Raw genomic sequence first — 22,065 nt, 5'->3', positions numbered from 1 at the left:
ACAAAGCCAATTTTACTATACGCTCAGAGCAATGACCAAAGCAAGCACAGGCAGTGACTCTGCACTGAGCTCTTCTATCTCCTCCATTCTGAATTAATCTTTCCTGATTAAGAGGCAACCAGAATTGTATACCCCACAGTCCAGATGAAGTCTCAGAACTGCACGATGGCTCTCCCACTTCAAAAGCCCTGCTGCCTTCACTTCAAGCTTTGGGCTTGGATCCCACACTGCAGTTCAGTAAATTCCTATTGGAAAGTTCTGACTTTGTTAGGTTGTCACTTCATTCAATCCTGCAGGTTTTTATGTAATACTACATGTTTTCTGCTCACATCTCAACTTTAACTGTCAAAATGCTGGGTTGTTTTATCACTTGGTTTAAGGAATAAGGCTTACACAATTCCTTTCCCCTCATCCTATCCAACAAAATAAGCTTATTGACCAGTGTAGCTGCAACACTGCAGCACAGGGGCAAAGAAGATGCTGTTTATCTTTTTTCTGCATAGAAAAATTCTGATTTTGCATAAGCTCTTCAATTTTCTGTCACAAAAAGGGATAAAGTATTTAAATATCAACACACCCCTAATGGAAAGATTTCCAGTTGTCCAACTAAAACCAGTTTCTGTTCTCACTGCTCTGACATCAGTCTCTGTCCCCACGAGCTGCTGCACTGCCCCAAGCCTGCATTCTTCTTTATGGGCATTGCCAAATCCCTTGCATGAAGCACTGCAAACCCTTTTTTAGCTGAGCTGTCAATACATATCATGGGAGATTCAGTCTGGCAAAAGCCACTGATGCCTGAAGCACCTGCACTGTAACTGCCAAGAGGCACCCCGGTAACTGAAGAGACAGAACAGAAACATCGCGTTTGGAGTTTCAGAGGTCCTCCTGCCTAAATAAAGTGTTGTTGCTCTTTCCAACTTTTATTTTGGGATTGTTTACTCCCTAAAATATTTCAGCTTTACACAGCAGCTAGGCACAAGCCATCAGCACCAAAAATATTGAAATTTTAGTTCTTACAGGGGGGAATACAGTTGTTAGATGCTTTCTCATAGGAGGTAATCCGCATGATGTCAGGTTCAAACCTTTATTTAAATTTGTGCTCTACCTCAGTCACAGGTTAAGAGATAACTGCCCTTTCAAACCCAGAATTTTCTTAATAACTGTTCCAGATTTAATTCCCTCGCCCCCCAACACCACCTATGGACCGTTAATTAAGACAGCACAGAGAGCACTGCTATACAATTCTAACAAGTTAAACTGAAATACTTGGTTGAAATTCAAAATAGAAAAACATCCAACTGAAAAACACTTACAGGCTCTGTTAAAGTTGTATCTTTTTCCAGGAACTGTACAACACAATAGGCGAGCTAGAACACAAGTCATATGATTATTGAGTTTCAACAGGCACGGTTCAGAAATTGCAGCATAACTAGATAGCACTATAATGGAAGCACTTCAGATCAGGGTGGGGGAACCCAACCCAGGACACCCCTACACAGCTATTTTAAATTCTTCCAAACTAAACAACACAGCAATTAAAGCAGCAAGATATACAGGTCTGCTCTATCTTACAAAAACCTCCTGCATACCAAAAATTTTTTTTCATCCTAGAAGAAAATTACTTTTAAGCTTGACAGATATTTCCCTAACTCAGATCCAGTATCCAGACAGATTTTTCTCAACATCAATTCCTGTATTAGCATTACAAAGCTATCATTTTCAAACATCTCTACTGGGGTAAAAAAAGGTGATACTTTCAGTCAAAAAAAAAAAAAAAAAAAAAAAAAGAGAAGTTTAAAACAGGTTTCACTGAGTACCAGACACCTACAGCACACAACATTCAGCAGTAAGATTACAGGTGAAGGAATTTTAACATATTACACGGCCACAAGAGATCAGGCAGCATCTGTCCAGCTGAGTACCCTGTCCCCAGCAGTGGCCAGCAACAAATGCCTGTGGAAGAGCGTACGAAGTGGGGGAGCACAGCAGGATGAAGTTGCCAGCATGCTCTGCCAGCCTCTGGCGATTTCTGTCCAGGGGTCTTCTCAGGCCAAAGTGTGATATTCTATGTTATGTAATTACTTACTGTTTAGTTATTTAGCACATAGTTAAGCAACTAAACCACCATGCCTCTGCCCAGTACAGAAACCATACAATAATCCTATTACTAAAGCAGTTACAATCCTAGATTCCATTGAGGCTGATTTTAAGAAGTCACAGTATTTTTCATCTCACAATATAAAGCAAAGACAAAAATTATTTACAGGCATTACATGTACATTTCGATACTTAGGATGCTAGAATTCAAACATTATCTTTCCTTTTTTTTAATCTGTTACCCCAGAGCAGATAATTGCAATGCTGTAATTACAACAGGTCTAATTTATTTCTTTTACCCTTAGGCTAAGGAAGTTTACGTGTAGATTAAAAAAAAATAGTAAATGTCACACATTAATCTCATAAAATCCCATTATATATATATTGTACAATAACTTTATTGTTCAAAGACACAAAGACTCAAAACTTAATTCAGCTTCAAGGCTTTAACTTTTAAGGGCAGGCTAAACCGGTACCGTAGCAACAAAGCAACCAGGCCACTCCTGATTGCAAAGCCGATTTAATGCGGGTTTACACCTTGAGGATAACACGAAACCAGAAACACACAGTGCTGAACCTGCACGTGGCACTGGCGGTTTACGAAGGGACAGACAAGTAGCCTGGTCAGCAAACCAAGTGCTGCCTTCAGGTATCCAGTACAGCTGAATTAATGGGGCCCTTCCAGGTACCAAAGAACTGGATTCAACACACCATAGGAAAAAGGACAGCTTGCTGTACTGATCTGTCACTGAGAACACCTTTGGCAAGCGACTGGTCCCTTTCATGTCACTGATTCATTCCATGGAGCAGCCTATTGCACAGCAATAAACCACAAGGACAAGTGATTTAATTAAATTAAAACTCTATATAAGAACTAGGAATTAACTGAGCTCTTGACTTGATCCTGTTTGTAGACTACAGTCATAATGATTTCACTTTAATTAGAAACTCATTTCCTTGTATCTTTAGTCTATAAGGAGCTGTATTAGTGGGCTAAGTTAACAAAGCAAGTTTTTAATTAGCCACAGAAGAATAACTTGCAAGTTTACATCAAATGTATTCAGTACCCAAGTGCCATATGTCTGGAAAGGATACGTATTATTTCTCAAATAAGGAGCTGAACGTCTGTGCAAAGAATAAGAATGCAAGTCAAATGAACTGCAGCATTCTGACAGCATGTCATGGATCTGCACGATTCCTAGCTGATCCAGAGAGCTACTATACATTTCTGCCATTTATATCCAACATTTTCCTCCCTTCCCCTTCACTGGTATAGTTTTAGAAATAAAAAAAGCACTTCTGAAATAAGTACCTGGCCATACTCAAGGTTCCTTTACACACAGCATTTTGGTTACATAAAAAAAAAAATCATAACAGCACAAGGTCCTGGGATTAAATGAAGCTTAAAGTGTGACAAGACTAGAAAGCAAAAAAGCTTCTCAGTTCAGTTGACATGACTTTGACTTGCTGTTATATTCTTTCACTTTTAATATATGCTAAATATTATCTCAAAACTAACATTTAGACATAAGATTTGTAAGACCTTTAAAAAAGCAGTGTCAGAATATGCAAATACTTCAGAATATTGATATTGTAACACATGCTGCTTTAAATTTCGTTACTTCAAATGCAAATACAAAAAAACCCCACCACTCTTAAGAAGAGGCAAAAGCTTACCTGTGCATGAAACAAAGCTAATCCCTTTGCAGTATGCATGGGAATCAGAACTTTCATAAGGAACTGTTTGTGTTCTGCTTTCAGTGGCAGTGCAAAACCATTGATAATACTGAAAACATGAATAAGCAGGATTTATTTTTATTAAAAATTAATTTTTTCCTAGCAAGTAAAGAGTTTCTGTAAATTCAAGAGACATTCCATTTCAGAGTCAATTTCTAAACCTGATTATTTTGAAGCCATAAAATAGCTCTACATATGCACAATCTTGAAAGTGTGGTACCGAGTGAGCTTAGACTCTTGGTTGGAATACCAGAGCACCATAGTAGAAGTCAAATAATACTCATCAGATAGGCTGAAGTATTTTTATCATGACCTCCAATAAGTAAAATCACCTACAGTAAGTCTTGCTGTCTAACTGTAAAGTTCAGAGAGATGCATCAGGAAGCTGATTCACTTCACCCACAATCACTAGCAACTTGCAGAGAAAAAAAAGCAGATGGCATACAATTTTGAATTGTTTTAACAGTTCCTAGTGCAGTTTGAACATTTGTTTTGAGATTGTGGAACAACCTCTCCCTCCAAAAACAAAAGTTAAAAACTTCTCTCATTGATTCAGTAATCTTATTTTTAAGAGTTGGAGTCGTAGAACAGACTAAAGTCCTTCAGGAAGAGGTTGGGATTTTTTCCCCCCCTACATTTTACATAAATCTGAGAAAATAATGGTATCCCTTTCTCTTGATTTTCATGAAAATTTGTTCCACAATAGTTCCACAATGTTTGGATTTTCAGTGAGACCAGTAATATTTATACTGGACCAGTACTATTTATACAATAATTTTCTACTGTGAAATATATGTGACAGCTTTGGAAAAACAGTAAAAAACTTCAAAGCTAAAAATTATTTACCACAAAAAACTTCAAAGTTAAAAATTAACCACAAAAAAACCCCTTCAAAGTTAAAAATTAGTGAAATAGCAAAAAAAGATAACTAAAAAACCCTGGCACTTACAAGGCTTTCCTAAAAAGAATTTAAAGAAAACCAGCTTGATGAAGATTGAAGCATTTCATTCAGCATGAGGGCAAAAGTTAACATTCATTTTCTGAATCAAAGAACAAGCCATCTATCAGATATAAGATAAGCAAGAGTAGATATTCCTGACAAAGAAGGGCCCTTGAGAAATATTTTGCCAGTCATCTTTAGAACTTGCACCAAAAAAAAAATTATACTGTATATCCTAATTTGATATTCACATGGTTACCCAAACAGTATTAGATTTTATCAGTGACTGCACTTCATCACACATTTCTTCCCCCCCCCCCATTCCCAAAGCAAGAAAGCTGAAGCAAACACCCACAATAACATTTTATATTTTTTCTGTGTCAGATCAACCTTACCTTCCTAATATCTCAAGAAGTTCAGCAACACCATTGAAGTGCTCTGTTTCATATATAAACCTGTTGTGAAAAGAGACAACCATCAAAAAAACCAAAATAGAGGATGAGAGATTCCAAAGAAGTAACTTTTAATAGGCTTCAAATACTTGAAAGCTAGATCACAGACCAAACCCAGGTCTTCTATTTCAAGAATAAATCACTGCAGACCCAGACCATGAAGGCAAGATAAAATATTCCTCAAGCCAGTCACACACACAGCATACCTGAGGAAAATGTTGTTAATCTGTTTCCTGATGAATGCTCTTAAACCAAGGAATTTTCCATAAATTCGATGAAGAACTGTCTTCAGGAAATCACGTTCTCGTGGGTCTTCACTATCAAAGAGCTCCAACAACTGTAAAAATTGAATTGAAATGTATTAGTTTTGAAAGACTTAACTCTAACCGATTTGAGTTTTAATTTAGAAGTTTACATTAGAAAAATTAGAATCAGTTTAACCAAAAATTTTGGTTTTATGTCAATATTGTATTATCAAAATTAGATTTTTAATAAAACTGATTATTTTTTAAGAAAATAAACCCAGCAACTTGGTTCCCTTCAAAAGTCTGCATATAACAGACAAAGCCATTCCAACAAATATTACACTATCAAAATAAAAAGGAAATTGTAAGAATGAGATTATCAAACCTTAGGTAAGTGGTTTATACCTGGTCTTTAAGAAATCAGAATGAATCCAATCTGTGTCAGATATTTACAGTTTCTTAATTAAAATCCTGTACTGCTCATCTCAAAAAGCACATCCCTTGTGTCTTGAAGGTAAGCAAAAGCATTCCTATCCAGGAAATTTCACCATTAATGATTTCATTGGAGGGGCTCATAAGCATAAGATGTGCAATTACTAACTGATTCTCTACTAATATAGACTAAATGATAGAATTAAATCTGGTCAAGGGCATCAAGAAAAACTTCTACAGGTACACTGGTGAGAAAAGGAAGACTAAGAAAAGTGTGGGCCCTCCCTGGAAAGAAACAGCAGACCTGGCTACCCAGGATATGGAGAAGGCTGAGGTACTCTAATGATTTTTTTTGCCTCAGTCTTCACCAGCAAGTGCTCCAGCCACACCACCCAAGTTGCAGAAGGCAAAGGCAGGGGCTGGCAGAATGAAGAACCACCCACTGTAGGAGAAGATCAGGTTTGAGACCATCTAAGGAACCTGAAGGTGCACAAGTCTATGGGACCTGATAAGATGCACCCACGGGTCCCGAGGGAACTGGTGGATGAAGTGGCTAAGCGACTATCCATCATGCTTGAGAAGTTGTGGCAGTCCGCCAAAGGTCTCACTGACTGGAAAAGGGGAAATGTGACCCCCGTATTTAGAAAGGGAAAAAAGGAAGACCTGGGGAACTACAGGCCAGTCAGTCTCACCTCTGTGCCCGGCAAGATCATGAAGTGGACTCTCCTGGAAACTATGCTAGGGCACAAGGAAAATATGGAGGTGATTGGTGACAGCCCACATGGCTTCACTAAGGGCAAATCGTGCCTGACAAATTCAGTGGCTTTCTACAACAGGATTACAGTGTTGGTGGACAAGGGAAGGACAGCTGACATCATCTACCTGGACTTGCGCAAAGTATTCGACACTGTCCCACACAGCATCCTTGTCTCTAAATTGGAAAGACATGGATTTGATGGATGGTCACTCGATGGATAAGGAATTGACTGGATGGTCGCACTCAAAGAATTGCGAACAATGGCTCAATGTCTGACTGGAGACGAGTGGCGAGTGGTGTTCCTCAGGGGTTAGTTTTGGGACCCGTGCTGTTTAACATCTTTGTTGGCGACATGGACAGTGGGATTGAGTGCACCCTCAGCAAGTTTGCCAACAACACCAAGCTGTGTGGTGTAGTCAACATGCTGGAGGGAAGGGAGGCCATCCAGAGGGACTTTGACAAGCTGGAGAGGTGGGCCTGTGCAAACCGCAGGAAGTTCAACAAGGCCAAGTGCAAGGTCCTGCACCCGGGTTAGGGCAATCCTGAGCACAAACACAGGCTGGGTGATGAGTGGAATCAAGAGCAGCCCTGAGGAGAAGGACTTGGGAGTGTTGGTGGATGAAAAACTGAGTATGAGCCAGCAATGTGCCCTCGCAACCCAGAAAGCCAATGGCATCCTGGGCTGTATCAAAAGAAGTGTGGCCAGCAGGTTGAGGGAAGGGATTCTGCCCCTCTGCTCCAGCAAGACCCCACCTGGAGTACTGTGTCCAGCTCTGAAGCCCCAAACACAAGACAGACATGGACCTGCTTGAGCAAGTCCATAGGAGGGCCACAAAGATGATCAGGGGGCTGGAGCACCTCCCCTGTAAGGACAGGCTGAGAGAGTTGGGGTTGTTCAGCCTGGAGAAGACTCTGGGGAGACCTTACAGGGGCCTGCCAGTACCTAAAGAGGGCCTACAGGAAAGGTGGGGAGGGACCCTTGATCAGGGACTGTAGTCATAGGATGAGGGGTAACAGTTTCAAACTGAAAAAGGGGAGATTTAGATTAGGTATCAGGAAGAAATTCTTCACTGTGAGGGTGGTGAGGCACTGGCACAGGTTACCCAGAGAAGCCGTGGCTGCCCCCTCCCTGGCAGTGTTCAAGGCCAGGCTAGATGGGGCTTTGAGCAACCTGGTCTAGTGGAAGGTGTCCCTGCCCATGGCAGGGGGGTTGGAACTAGATGATTTTTAAGGTCCCTTCCAACCCAAACTGTTCTGTGATTCTAGGAAACGCTGCAATAAGCTAGCAAGATATTCCACACATTTTTTTCTTGTAGAAAGTTTTCCAAGGATACAGAAAAACCCATACTCACCTCAAAGACATCAAAAGATATTCCAATCCCATTATAGACCATTATTTTAGGATTTTTTTCCCTGCATGTCCAAGTAAGAGCATATTCAGAAATGCTAACTGAGCTAAACAAGTTAGTAACTTAGCTCAAGCAGTCACTACAGCGTCCTGCTCAGTCCACCTCTGTGAGCTTAGGTATGTCTACATCAAACAGCTGTTCAGGAATTTTGTCAGGCTCATTTCATTTTTATATTTAGAAAGAATTTCTCAGGGTCACTACTCCACTTTTTTCCTACCATATATAGCTAGCTGTTCATTGCGTTGTCTTTCTTGTACTTTTGTACTAAGACCCATGGATTTTAAAAGCCATGGGTCAATTAGTAAATTGTATACCCAAGGCCATCAGTTCACCAGCCTCAGGCCTAAATTTTGTAGGAAAGTTGAATAAAACATAGAAGACAGACACACCTATAAACAAGAACAGTAAAACCGAACAAGTGTAACTTAAATGCAGTCACTGAAAGTGGGGAAGGAAAGTGTCCATCTATGGTTTTATTTTTCATTGCTGTACTGTGATGGCCTGTCAGCACTCACTCTTCAGATACTGATCTTTTCCTTGACAAACAAGTGTTTTGACATGGTAAAAAAAATCCCCACTGAGTTAACCTTGAACAAAAATTGTTACAGTATTCTACAGCCTAATTCCTTAAGTTATATTTAACATGAAATCGCACTTCACTTTCTTGCTTATACCTACTTTGTGTGGTGAACCATATTTTTTTTTTTTTTTTTACACTTATTTTCTTACTTGATTTTCCTTCTGTGGTTACACACGAAAGTAGAGAATGACACTATCTAGTCACAAGTTAGCAGACGCTGGAACACATTTCATGTACGGTAAGTACACAAACTTTTTACAGGAAAAAAGTTTGCTGCAAGTTTTCCCATGATAAATCGTGAAAAAAACCAAACAAAAACACTCGAAAAATTTAATTAGCACATTGTTGATTTGACTGGAAATAAGTTACGAATCATTAAAAACACAATTTGTATTTACAAATTACAAATATCTTGCATTGCAAAGCACTGAGGTTGGTATCTGAAAACAAAGTGTTTCTGAAGCTACTAATTACGCAGTGGTAAGATGTGCTGTTTATTTAGCGTTTGGCAGAAACCACTGTTGGAACAACTAAAATTTAACCCTGTGTCAGCATAAAAGCTTTTGTATTCTCCTTAGCTGTACAGTCATCTGATAAGTTAAAGCTTGAGAGGTGATCTTTAAACCTGGGGGTGGAAAAACTCTCTACTTACCTGCTGTACAAATTTCTGGTCAATATATCGCTTTGCAATGCTAGGCTGAAAATCCGGGCTCTCCAAAAACCTCAGGAAAAATTCATACACCAACTACAAACATTGAAATGAAAATTTTGAAGTTAGTAAGTACACCATAACACAGGTCTCAGTCCCGCCACCAAGTCCGTGGTTCTATTCGCATGCTTAAAAAGTAAAAGAGGAAACCGAAGCCTAACATATCACTGCTTAATCACAGCCTCTCCTGGAATTTAGTGAAAAAAATACAGTAAGGATCAAGAACACCTTTATTTCCAGAAGACTCAAAGCTTAATAAACAATCTACTGAAAATATCACTAGTAGACAAAAATCAAGTTCTAAGTGTCACACACATTCACATTTCCTACTATATGAAGAACTTACGTAGAAATGTTACCAAACACTTAACACTGAGGGTAAAATTAAGTGCTCTAACATCACATTATTCCTTAAGCAGATGAAGAAAAATCTGCTAAGTGTTCCTGAAATCAAGTTTCAGCTGCAAAGTTCAAAAATGAAAAGTCATATTAAAAAGCTGAATGAATACAAAGAAACTAAAGGGTTTGGCTTAACATTAGGTTTCTAGATCCTGGACACTCAATTCAAACAACAGGACCCTCTGCAGATTTATCTTCAACATCCTTTATATTTTGTAGCATATTATTTCTATTGAGTTCAAGCCCCCATTCACCATGATCCCACAATGCCCACAGACAGAAAAACAGTCAGAAGACAGAGCCAGCAAGGGCCTAAGTAGCAGAGAGAGGCTTGAAGAAGCCAGACCACAAGTCCCATATTTTGGGGTTCATCAGAAGTCCAAGACACAACATACTGTATTTCCATAACAGTGGCAGATTTATCAAATACACATAAGGCATCTCTTAACCAAGACAAAATGGAGAGGAAAGATGTCTTACTTTCAGATAGATTCAAGGCTGCTTATGTTCTCAATGCCTATTTCTTAACTCCGTGTTAGTTAAACACCTATTAGTAACAATACTGAATTGCAATTTAGATACACAAAGACATCACTGCCCGGACTTTAACTAAAACCCACACAGAGCTGTGATCGTACTCACAGGTAGGTATTCCAACAATTACCACGATGAGTACTCATTAAACTGAGAGCTGACACCCGAGTAATTCTTAATTATAATTACGAAGCTCACTTGAGAGAAGTGCTTGACAATAAGTACTTTTTATCTAGAATATTTGAGATGACAGTTACGTACGCATAGCCTCAAGGAGGGTATGCTGTATCTGCAAAGCAGAAGCTCAGAAACACAAGTTCCCCTTCACTCTTTCTTCCCCTCTGACAGACTGTAACAAGAGCTTTTCATAGCAGCAGTTTAAATGTATACAAGCTTCATGCAACAGAACTGTATTAAAAGCCAAGCTTCCCTGCACAGCCTTAATTTGTCTTCTTGTGCATAAACACAATAGCACACAGTCACACAACAGACAACAGAGGACAGAATTTTTAAAAGCTTGGTAATAGACAATCCAATATCATAATTTTAAATATTACCATACTCCATCAACCATGGCTGTTTAGTATCTTCATCAATGACATAGACAGTAGAATTGAGTGCACCCTCAGCACGTTTGCAGATGACATGAGGCTGAGTGGCGCAGCTGACACGCCTTGAGGGACAGGTTGCTATCCAGAGAGACCTAGACAACCTTGAGAAGTTGGCCCATGTGAACCTCATGAGGCTCAAAAAGGCCAAGTGCAAGGTCCTGGCACCTGGGTCAGGGCAACCCCCAGTATCAATATAGGCTGGGCTATGAAGGGATTGAGAGCAGCCCTGAGGAGAAGGACAGAGGTGCTGGTGGACAAAGAGCTGGACTGGACATGACCCAGCAATGTGCACTCGCAGCCCAGAAGGCCAGCCATATCCTGGGCTGCATCAAAAGAAGTGTGACCAGCAGACTGAGGGAGGGGATTCTCCCCCTCTGCTCCGCTCTGGTGAGACCCCACCTGGAGCACTGTGTCCAGCTCTGGGGCCCGCAGCACAAGACCAACCTGCTGAAGTAGGTCCAGAGGAGGGCTACAAAAATGATCAGAAGGATGAACAACTCCCCTGTGAGGACAGGCTGAGAGAGTTGGGGTTGTTCAGCCTGGAAAAGAGAAGGCTCCAGGGAGACCTTACAGCGGCCTGCCAGTGCTTAAAGGGGATTTATAACAAAGGTGGGGACAGACTTTTTAGCAGGGCCTGTTGCAATAGGACAAGGGGTAATGGTTTTAAACTAAAAGAGTAGATTCAGGCTAGCTATAAGGAAGAAATTTTTTTACAATGAGGGTGGTGAAACACTGGCACAGGCTGCCCAGAGAGGTGGTAGAAGCCCCATCCCTGGAAGCATTCAAGGCCAGGTTGGACAGGGCTTTGAGCAACCTGATCTAGTTGAAGATGTCCCTGCTCATTTCAAGTAGGTTGGGCTAGGTGATCTTCAAAAGTCCCTTGCAACCCAAACCACTCCACAATTCTACTGACATTTTTTGAGCTAGGAACTAGATAGTGATTTGCATTGAAATGGGAAACATGGCTGGAGGAATGTTATTAGCACAGCTTCATAGGGATTAATTTTGGAATTAAATTTCCTTAAATATTTCTGTAATAAATTCCTATATTAAATATTTCTGTCAGTGACTACAACAACAAATAGTCATGCGTCGTAACTGCTTAGATGATGACACAATATTGAACACTACCACCAGGAGGAAAAAAAAAAAAAAGAAAAAAGGAAAAAGTAAAGAAAGGACAAGTTGACCCTGAAGGCCTGCAGCAAACAACACAGGATGAAACTCAAGGACTGCAAAGTCACAGTAGCGATCTAAGAAAAACCTCTGCTAAGCATTTGCAAGCCTTCAAGCTGAGAAAAGGTTAACCATAGGATGACTGAGATTCATCTACAGAATGAAGCCATAGAAGTGACAGATGAAATCCTGGGATATTCCAGGAAGATGCTGACAGTACAGGTAGAGATGCACAGTCCTATACACGCTTGACAAAATTTATTCAAACCTGAAAGGATACAGAGAAGGAGTCACTAGAATCGCCACGGGATAGAGCACTCCGTGCTTTTACAAGTGAACTATATTGGCACATTTTGTTTTCCCTAAAGGGCAGGAGGAGGAAGGACAATTATGGCTTCTTTCCATAAATAGATATGGCAACTGTGATAAACATCAAGCAGAAAAACTAAGTTAAAGCATAATGCTGTAAAATTTTGGTACAAGCTGTCCAAGATTAAGTTTAGAGTATCAATTAGGATCAAAACAAAGGTACATCTCATCTATAAAATAGAACAAGTCAATATTAATGCAAGAGTATCAATATATTACAAGAAATTAATCAGTTACGTGCCATTTCTAATACAGGGAGAGTATGCATTAGTAACCATTTGAACACTTCATATATAACGTGGTTCCAGAACCACGATTGTTACTATTGCTCTTAAAGAGCTTTCAGGGAAAAAAAAAAATCTAGTGCTCAAAAATCCACTTTCTGAACTGTATCGTGGCAAAGTTTTGTGCACTGAAGGAGTATTTATGCAGTTCTGATGCTTACAGATTTGTCTAGCTTCCTGATAATTAGGGCTACTGCTCCTGGAACACATACAGCTAGTAAAAGGTACCAGATAACTTTGGAAATGCTTGGGACCCTTGGGAAATCCACAAAGCTTTATCTGAGGCATTTCAGAAAGCAAGCTGCAACAGCCATTTCTGGGTAGTCAGCCTCTCCCTTCTCCTATATGCTAATGTTTGCAAACTTAGAAGCACAACAGCTATCAACTAGGGGCACAAGAATGAATTCTATCCACAGCACATAATGGCTGCTCCTACCTAAATAAGAAAGTTGAGCATACCTGTCTCTTGAGTTTAACTGAAGCATTACCATTAAAATACTAAATTAGAGGAGAACTGTTGGATTTAGTCATTTTAGTCCTCAAAATCGGTCTGCTTGTGTCAAAGAGCTATGAAGTAATTCCTATTACTTTGGTGATTGAACCTTCTATTTGCAGAGACCACTAGAATATTACTGCTTTAAGCTACCAATTCCATCAACTTCAGAACTTCCCAAGCTTCAAAATACACAGTGGCTTTAAGGCCAACCTGTTCAACCTAGTTTGGCTGTTACAAACCATCTTGAGTATTGCTTTAAAGAGATGTCTTTCAAGTGGCACTCATTTTACTGAAGGTCTAGAGTCTTTTGTTGTGATTACACACACCGGTAACTTACTAAGCAATTATCTGTTATTTTATAAAGAAATGCCAACACATTCAACCAGAGAAAAGTAGATTCAGATTTTTTTAATTTTCCCTCCCAGAAAACCAGCTACCTGGCTAACAGATCAGGATAGAATTCCAAATTCGTTTGTAACTGAGCAATCACAAATCACTGTCAGCAAAACATCCACACACCCTCCAAGCAGTTAGACTACACCAAAAGTAATAATGGGTTTTGACATGAGGGGAATGGGGGTGCACACTCCCTTCCTCCATACACAAAATTCGACACTTCCAGAAGCTTTGTGCTCCTGAAAGGCAATTAGTAAATTATCAAACTCAGTCTTCTACGATCCAGTAGCTGTAAAAGCTGTAAAAGAAAGGAGAGGAAAACACAGACTGTTTCCATTGTGCTGCAATGAGCAATCCATTGAAAGGACAGGATGAACAACTGATGCAGGAGAGGGAATTATTCCACAACGATCAGATATGTTGGCAAAAACTCATTTAGAAAAAGGCAAACGAAAAAGCTGAAAATAAAATTTCAAATACCATGGGCTACAAACCTCTTTCACATTCTCTCAGACAAGCCTAGAGCACAAGTGAACTGCTCGCAGAAACCACACGTCTCTCTCTATAAAAAGAATTAGAGTTTACTTATGACCCAAAGTGAACTGACCTAACATTTACAAATTTTACTCCTAAGAGACAGGGGCATTTTAAAGTCAGCTGATGCTGCTCCTGACTGTAAGAGACATTTGCATAGCCCTTGCACCCTCCCACCCCTACAAAATGAAGCCTCTCATCTAGTTCAGTTATAGCTATTTCTCCTATGAGTTAGAAGGAGCCATATGCAAGTAAGATAATTATCACAGCCTTTAACCTGCAGAGTAATTTTTTTTATAACTTGTTTCTTACTTGCTTTAAGTCTCAAACACTATTGCAAATGTGTACTTTTAATAGCCCATACTAGAAGTCCAGTTTTTAAATAACAGCATTTGTTGATACACTAGAACTTTAATATTATAGGGATAGAGAAGCATTTTAACTCTAAGAGAGAGGAGAGAATAGTTTGTAGATGTGCAGTAGCTATTAATCACCTACAAACTACTAGGAGTTGCTGCATAGCTTTTATTTAACAGATACTACTTTATAAATTCGGCAATGAACTACTTGAGATGATGAACTTGGACAATTACAAGTGATTTAGGTTTGTTCAACATTTAACAGCTAAATGAAAAAAAAAATCATGAGTATCGCAAGTCAATCACATGACTGATACAACAATGCTATAAGCCCCACGAGATTGGCACAGGAGTGCAACAATAGAATAACTAACCAACTGTTACCAAACAACAACGCCTATATTGTAAAGTTTTTGCATGAAGGGAGGGAAGAGGATGAGAAGAATGAGGAGATATAGATATCTTGATCAAAAGACAAATGAAGGCTATTACTCCACTTTTTGTTACTGTCACAAGAAACTAAACTGTTAACATCCACTTATTTTATTGAAATGACATTAAATTGCTCAAGTGCAGAAAACAAATCTTTTAAGTAAAGAGCATAATTACCTAAAATAGCCACACTTATATCACACTTTAACAGTGCAATCACTCTGTTAACAAACATAAAGGTATTTAAGCAATTTGGAAGACTTACATACTGCCATTATTTATAAGTGAAAAGCATCACTTTTCCCCCCTCCTCACAAATACAGAAACTCTGTTGTATTACAAAAGCAATGTTGACGTTCTTACCAGAGGCACAAAATGACTCAAGTATCCATTGACAGTACTTGCCTTACAAGAAGGCTTGAAAAATAAAGGAGTTGCATACCTGTATGTGGGGCCATGAGGCTTCAAGAGTTGGTTCATCTTCTTCTGGATCAAAATCTGGATTATCACTAGGTGGAAGCGTTCTGAAAATATTAGAACTAATCTGCAAGAGAAAAAAACCTGTTTAATTGTATCATTTTCTTATGCTTCCACAGATCACACTCAGCAACGTACTGCTTTTATCCTAAAACCACATGAAACAAAACCATCTTTTGAAAAAGTAGTATAATAAAATCACTTTTATTTTTTCAAAACTGCTAAATCCAAACCAGCCAAAAGTCTAAAACAGGTCAACGAAAAATAAAAAAGTAACTTTTGTCTCAACTGATTTGCAAGTTTGTAGCTAGAAATGGTTATATTTCAAAAACTTTTCTCTGAAACCATGACTGTTAAAAGAAAATTTCATTTTCCCTTTATAAAGACCATTCTTTAACTATGTGACACTGAAAGTTGAGGTTTTATATGACAATAAATACAGTATAATTAACCAATTATGATTTAAAGAGAGCTCTCTTCATGTGCAAGGCAGACAATCCCAAAAATATATCTAATTTTAGAGTTCTTCACTTTAATTTCAAGGTATTTCTCACTTTCAAGTAAGAACTGAAGAACTGTTTAGAATTTTTCACCTTGCAAAATTTCAAGGTATTTCAAGGGTTTAGGAAGTCAGAAATAAATAACAATTGTAACTTTCTGATTTAACACAGAGTAACTTCAAAAAACTAAGAAAAATAGTTACTTAAAGCCTGATACAGTCATATCAAGTCAATTTCAAAAAGGCAAGTTTAAAAGGGTTTCTTTAGGGATTTTTGAAGTATATAGAAGTCTGGATAGAAGACCAATCTTTCAGATGTCAAAAGAAAAATAAACATCGTCTCTTCTGCCAGATGTAACACACTGGATTTTACATCTCTAACAGGAAAGAAAGAGATCATGGAGTTAATTTTGTCTCTGCATTTTCTACTGTTTTTTCAGGAACACATTTAGCTGAACTTTTCCAATCATCTTTCAGACTCCTTAGTCTTTTGAATCAAATCTGTTCCAAATAGCTGCCAACCACCCAAGCCTACTAAACACAAAAGAAAATGTTTGACAGTTTGCGGCAAATGCTACTGCACAGCTTCCATGGAGTCTCCAACGTGTTTGAAGAATCCTGCAAAAGGACTTTTAAGAGATCCTGAAGTCACCGCTGGCTCTGTATAGAAGAATCAGCTGCCTCATTACACAAGATATAAGCTATTGCATAAACCGACTTCTCCTTTCCTCCTATTTGCTTCAGTATCTGTACTGTCACCGTCTCCTGTTGGCACAGGGCAAAGCTGCAGACCCTGTTGCTCCAGAGTAGAAGGGCAATGGTGTTCTGTATGGACGGGCACTACAGCAGTCTCCTAGTTTACTGCACAGCAGAGAAAACACCCCCCCACCACCCCCCCAAACCATACAGATGCCCTTTAATGCTGTAAACACAAGGGCCTTGGGATTCTGGAGCACAAGAGAAACTGCCTGCAGGGGGGATGAGGGGGAAAACAGGAGTCAGAGAATACGAATTTTAATCAAGCCTGAAAACGAAGAGCACAATCCCGGTTCTGTTATTCATTATTGTCTTCTCTTATTAGGCATTCAACAAAAGCACCCAACACACAAATCAGTCCCCTACAGAAACTCCCTACCTCTACTTACAGGTCTTCTGGTAACATCTCTTGAAAATGCATCATTTTATTTCTAGATGCATCTTGTTGAACTGAACCAGACAACCCTTTAGCACAGAACCTCCAGAGTACAGAATGCAGACATTTCAAGTCCAAAACACAGGTACCAACCTAGTGAACATACTTCTACAGCAGAAACAAACAGCAAGCCTCTCAGCCAGATCTTTAGAAAACTAGTTCTTGATTTTCTGCATGTTCAGTACTTCTACCAGCATCACTGGTCTCCTGAGAAGATACGAAACTTAGAATAAACTGTATACTATTTTTATGTACTAGTCTGTCTCCCTAAAGAACTGGTTCATTCACTTCATTATGCTTGAAATACTTCTGCTTCCTGTCTCATTTGCTTCTTTCTAATGTCTTGCTAATAGTATTAATCAAAAATGTGGTTAAAACCCCCATTGTTTTTCTATGGGCCAATTCTTCTCTATATCTCTCATGTTATTTAAAACTTCTATTTTCTTTTGTAAGTGGGGTCCTGTACTTATTTGAGTACAAACCATAAAAGGCTTTTACAGCTGGACAGGTTTCCAGAGAAACCCACCATTAGCTTTCTACATTAAATCTCAGAAAGTTTTGTAAAAGTGACACCTCAAAATGTGCCAGTTAATGTATTAAGGTACAGCAATTATATCTTATGAAAACAAAAAAGAAAAAGAAAAAAGTTCTTTATTGTCTGCACACTTCCCAAGGAGATAAGCATCTGGAGAGATACTAGATTCAATTCCTATTTCTGAACATGCAGATAGGGATACTTGATGTTTTTTGAAATTCTGAATTCACAGCTTGTGCAAACTGCCAGGACAATCTCATTTACGCTGGAATTTTATATGCTGGTGGGGAATGAGGAGAGGCTGGCAGGCACAAGGAGCAGAAATGTGTACTGGAGGGACATTCCTGTTATGCTCCCAAACCTGATAAAAGGTAGAACATTCTAACTTCCCAGGAAGTTTTAAAACTTAAAACATTCACAATGCAAATCCCTGATTTGCTGCTAGCTTCAGAGTACTTTCAAATGAGAATTTCCAAACAGAGAAGACACTAGTTTTAGATGACCTAAACGGAGGTGCTCAGACCGCTGTGCTATCCTTCAAAACTATTCACAAGCAAAACTCTTCCTCGGTTATTAATGCAAAGCCTTTGGCAAAGAAATTATAGGAAAAAATCAAGTTGCCTGGGGCTCCAAAAGATAACCTACAGCATCTGCCCTGTGCATCTGCTTAAACAAAGACTTTTTTTTTTTTTTTTTTAAATGATCCTCTTCCATTCTTGATGGCTTGAAAAGGCATTGGTATCATTTCAAGGAGTGCTCGCTAGCTCAGGAACCAAGCAGAGCAGGGACAACTACATAAGCCATTATTGTGTGGTACTAGCCCAGGAGCTATCACGGCAACAGAGACCACATGAAGGGAAGGAATGCCAGGAGACCTCCTCACCTGCACAGACCTTGCCTATGCACTGGTCAGGAACAACATTTTTTTCCCCTCTTGACACCTGTTATTGTCCCTCCCCAAGATTCAGGTGACTCCAAGGAAACTAGGCTGCTTCCTCTGCAAGCTGGAGGAAAGATATCCCAGGCCGAGGGAAAGACAAGGGGCTTTGGAAAGAAATTGGCTCCACTTCTGCCACTGATCCTGCTCTGGCTTTTTTCAGGGAATTTGTGTAGTCTGTTCATCCTTTACTAACAGTCACAGGATAGTTTGGTTTCATTAAGGCAAATTTCTACTTTTTTGTCCCAAAACCATTACCTTTCAAACTCTGCAAAAAACTCAAACATTTTTTCTTTTAACGTAGTAACAGTGAAGAGTCAAAAAAAAAAAAAATTAAAGTATCTTTTAAATCTCGTAGAAGTTTTGCTACAAAGAAAGGCCTCAAGTCTGACACACATGTTGTTTGGAGGGAGAGACCCATCCAGGGTTCTTTCTGAAAGCCGGTACTCCGTCCTAATTCATGGCAAAGACCTTTTCTGTTGCCAGTTGCCAAGGAGACTAGAAATACTATTCAGGCTTGGAGAGATCTTTTGTCTCAAGCTCTGAAAAAGCTCTTACTGAGCATTTAAGGCCTTCTTCATTTTCTATCATTTTAGGGGAGAAAAGGAGACAGAAATTTGTCATAGAAGGAAAACCAAGCATCCATAGAACGCAATCATTTGCACCACAACAACCACCTCAAAAGAACAGCTAGACAACACCTTATCTTCAAGAAAAGAAAACAACTCCAATATAAATCTCCCTTCAACAAGTATGATAGGCTAGTTAGTATAGTCTTTCTTCTAACAAGAGGCTATAGAGGACACACAGCGTTAAGAAAACACTGCAAGGATTCAGGCTTGCTGCCACCAGCAGAAAAAAAAAAGCCAAAGAAGAGGTGGACATACTCTGTCCATTATTTTCTTGTGTAAAAGACATCTAGGATGAAACACAGGCCCTTTAAAAAACAAAACTATACAAAAAACCCCAGTGTCCTAGATCTTTTGTATAACTTAAGCATCTGGTGAAACAGTCAAAATGATTAAAAGGGTTTCAATAATCCTAGTCCTTGAGTACAATGGCAAAATTTCTATGCTTGTTATAGCAAAGATCTGATCTTCCATATCAGCTTTCCCAGAAAACAGACAAAAACACCAAACAAAAACCAAACAAAAATTTAAGAAAAAATAGGTTGCACTGTATAGAAAACTACAAAAGTCATAGGCCATGTGTTTTAATTGGTCTGCTTATGTTCCCAATAGTTACTTTCAAAGTCAGCACTGCACCTACGTAAAATTAACTGAAGTTAAGAGAACCATTAGCCTAAACGCACAGGCACCAAACACATTCTTTTTACATTTCAAATTTCTAGAAAAAACAATTTAAAAATATTTTCCATTATTGCCAAATGTCCTTCAGGTGCATTCCCTGTACATGGGGTATAGGCATATCTAACACATCACTTACACGGGATTAGAAAATGCGTATTAAAAACCTGGGAAAGTCAGCAGATAATGACCACAAATATTTTGTTGCTTATTCAACAAGCCATTTGTAGAAATTGCACAGTACAAGTCATCCTGTGGTTTACAACTCCCACTTAAGACTACTCTAGCACAGCTCTCCAAGGCCAAAACAGTAACAAACAGCCATATAAAGTATTTACAAAATAGAGTTGCTTTCCTGACACTGATAATCCTTTCTGTTGACAGAAATGCTTTACCAGAAAACTTTAGCCTGTCACTCCGCTGCCATTCTTAAATAAACACAGGGAGCACCGAAACATTGCCATTTTCTGAATGACAACTTCAAAGCTTACCCAGAATGCAAGCATCTGCAATATAAAGGTTCTTTTATTTTAATTAATCTGAATGCATCATGTTTCAGCTAATAATTAAAACTTACGAGCTGTTTGTTTTCACAAGCCTTCTAAACAGCCTTGTAAGCCAAGTTATCATTAATGAATTATATTACCTTGTATAAGCAGAATAAGTAACAGCAATTCTCAGTCAGATGCCATCAGAGTCGTAAACTGATTAAGATTTTTATTAAAATTCAAAATATGACAAAGGCATTCTACTTACCATTTTCACTATGTCAGCATAAGCTGATTCAACAATCACTCCACGATTTGTTGAAACATATTCAACCAGTTCATTCAGTGTTGCTCTCTTAATTTCTTTGCTTTTCAGGTCTGAAACAGAGTCCATGAAGTCAAAGAGTACACAACACTGTTGCAACTTCTGACAAAAAAGATCTTGCTGTTCATTGAAGGTGGCATCTACAAGAGAAAGCAACAAACCAACCAACACTTAAGTCTGTAGAAGCAAACTCAGGATTTCTAAATCTGTTCTGTCGATTAAAATTTGCATAGCTGTCAGGTTTTTATTATGGGGAATAATATGCTCTATAGGGACCAAATTAATAAGCAATATTGTCAAAACCGAAAATATCTGTATGTTAGAATGAAAGACCCACCATTCACAGTTGTGTTTCATACAAGAAATAATGGATAAACGTAGAGCAGTAAATATATTTATGGAAAACAAGTTCCTGAACTAACTCTATTTGAAATACACAGACATTAATAAGTACCAACTCTCCCTCACCAAAAGTCATACACAGCAGCAGTGCATCATACTAACCTTTCATTCATCCGATTTGTCTCATTCTGTTCCCTAATCCTTCATTATGTAACCTGCTTAAAAGCTGTAAAATCTGCTTTGAAGGAACCTTGTCTTTTTACCCCAATGCAAAATACTTCACATACTTTTGACATCATGTGATGAACGTTTCTCTTAAGAATCAACTCTAATATTTCAGAAGCATTAATCCTGAATGTTCATGCTTTGCTCTAAACAACTTATTACAATCTTAGTCATGTAAGGTTTTCCAGCTTTTTTAGCCTATTAAGACAACGTGTTTGGCTATGACTTAGCATTTTCATTTTAGAGTGCTGTTTCTCTGTAAGCTGATAAGCAAAATTCCTCCATTAGTATTTCACATTAACTCTAAAAAGATGGATTATTAAGCACAGTACATTTCAAAGATTTAGTACATCCTTAAAGTACTGTAACTGTTCAAAAGTTGCATGATCACAACAAAAGCATCCATGGTTTTAAACGAAAAATTGGTTTAACGTGTCTTTTGTTCTTGTTTTTAATTGTTGGGGTTCTAAGCCACTCCAGCAACACAGCATCACCTCATCTATCGGTCAGTTGGGATATCAGTTGTTTGGATAAAAATTTTATTTCCAATTTCATCTGCAAATAAGGAATGCTCTCCCCCTGAAGAATTTTCAAGAACTGTCTATAGCCAGAACACTAATCCCTTAGCTTCATTCATTCACTGCAGTATTGATATGAGCACTGCTGTTTCATCACAGGGAAGTTATCCAAAGAAGAAAAAAGCAACTGCCTTGTAACAGTTAAGTATTGAAAATCTTAAGTCTCACTTAAAAATTCCAACAAATCCCAAAAAGATCTCATGCTTCTCTTG

At 38.7% G+C, this 22,065-nt stretch overlaps 1 protein-coding gene across 1 annotated transcript in view; it reads right to left on the bottom strand.

Annotated features, from left to right (window-relative positions):
* The window catches only part of PPP2R5A (protein phosphatase 2 regulatory subunit B'alpha), a 46,817-nt gene that overhangs the window by 7,488 nt on the left and 17,264 nt on the right, over positions 1 to 22,065 (bottom strand). Inside the window, exons 2-8 of the mRNA XM_086461873.1 lie at positions 20,652 to 20,848; positions 15,391 to 15,492; positions 9,302 to 9,394; positions 5,433 to 5,563; positions 5,170 to 5,229; positions 3,775 to 3,883; positions 1,314 to 1,367 (exon numbers count right to left, since the gene is read on the bottom strand). Of these exons, the coding sequence (XP_086317999.1) occupies positions 1,314 to 1,367; positions 3,775 to 3,883; positions 5,170 to 5,229; positions 5,433 to 5,563; positions 9,302 to 9,394; positions 15,391 to 15,492; positions 20,652 to 20,848 (746 nt within the window). The remainder of the gene's footprint in view (positions 1 to 1,313; positions 1,368 to 3,774; positions 3,884 to 5,169; positions 5,230 to 5,432; positions 5,564 to 9,301; positions 9,395 to 15,390; positions 15,493 to 20,651; positions 20,849 to 22,065) is intronic.

This window comes from Leptosomus discolor, chromosome 2, assembly GCF_034619465.1.
Source record: "Leptosomus discolor isolate bLepDis1 chromosome 2, bLepDis1.hap2, whole genome shotgun sequence".
Taxonomy (NCBI): Eukaryota; Metazoa; Chordata; class Aves; order Leptosomiformes; family Leptosomidae; genus Leptosomus; species Leptosomus discolor.
This window is presented reverse-complemented; position numbering and strand designations above follow the sequence as displayed.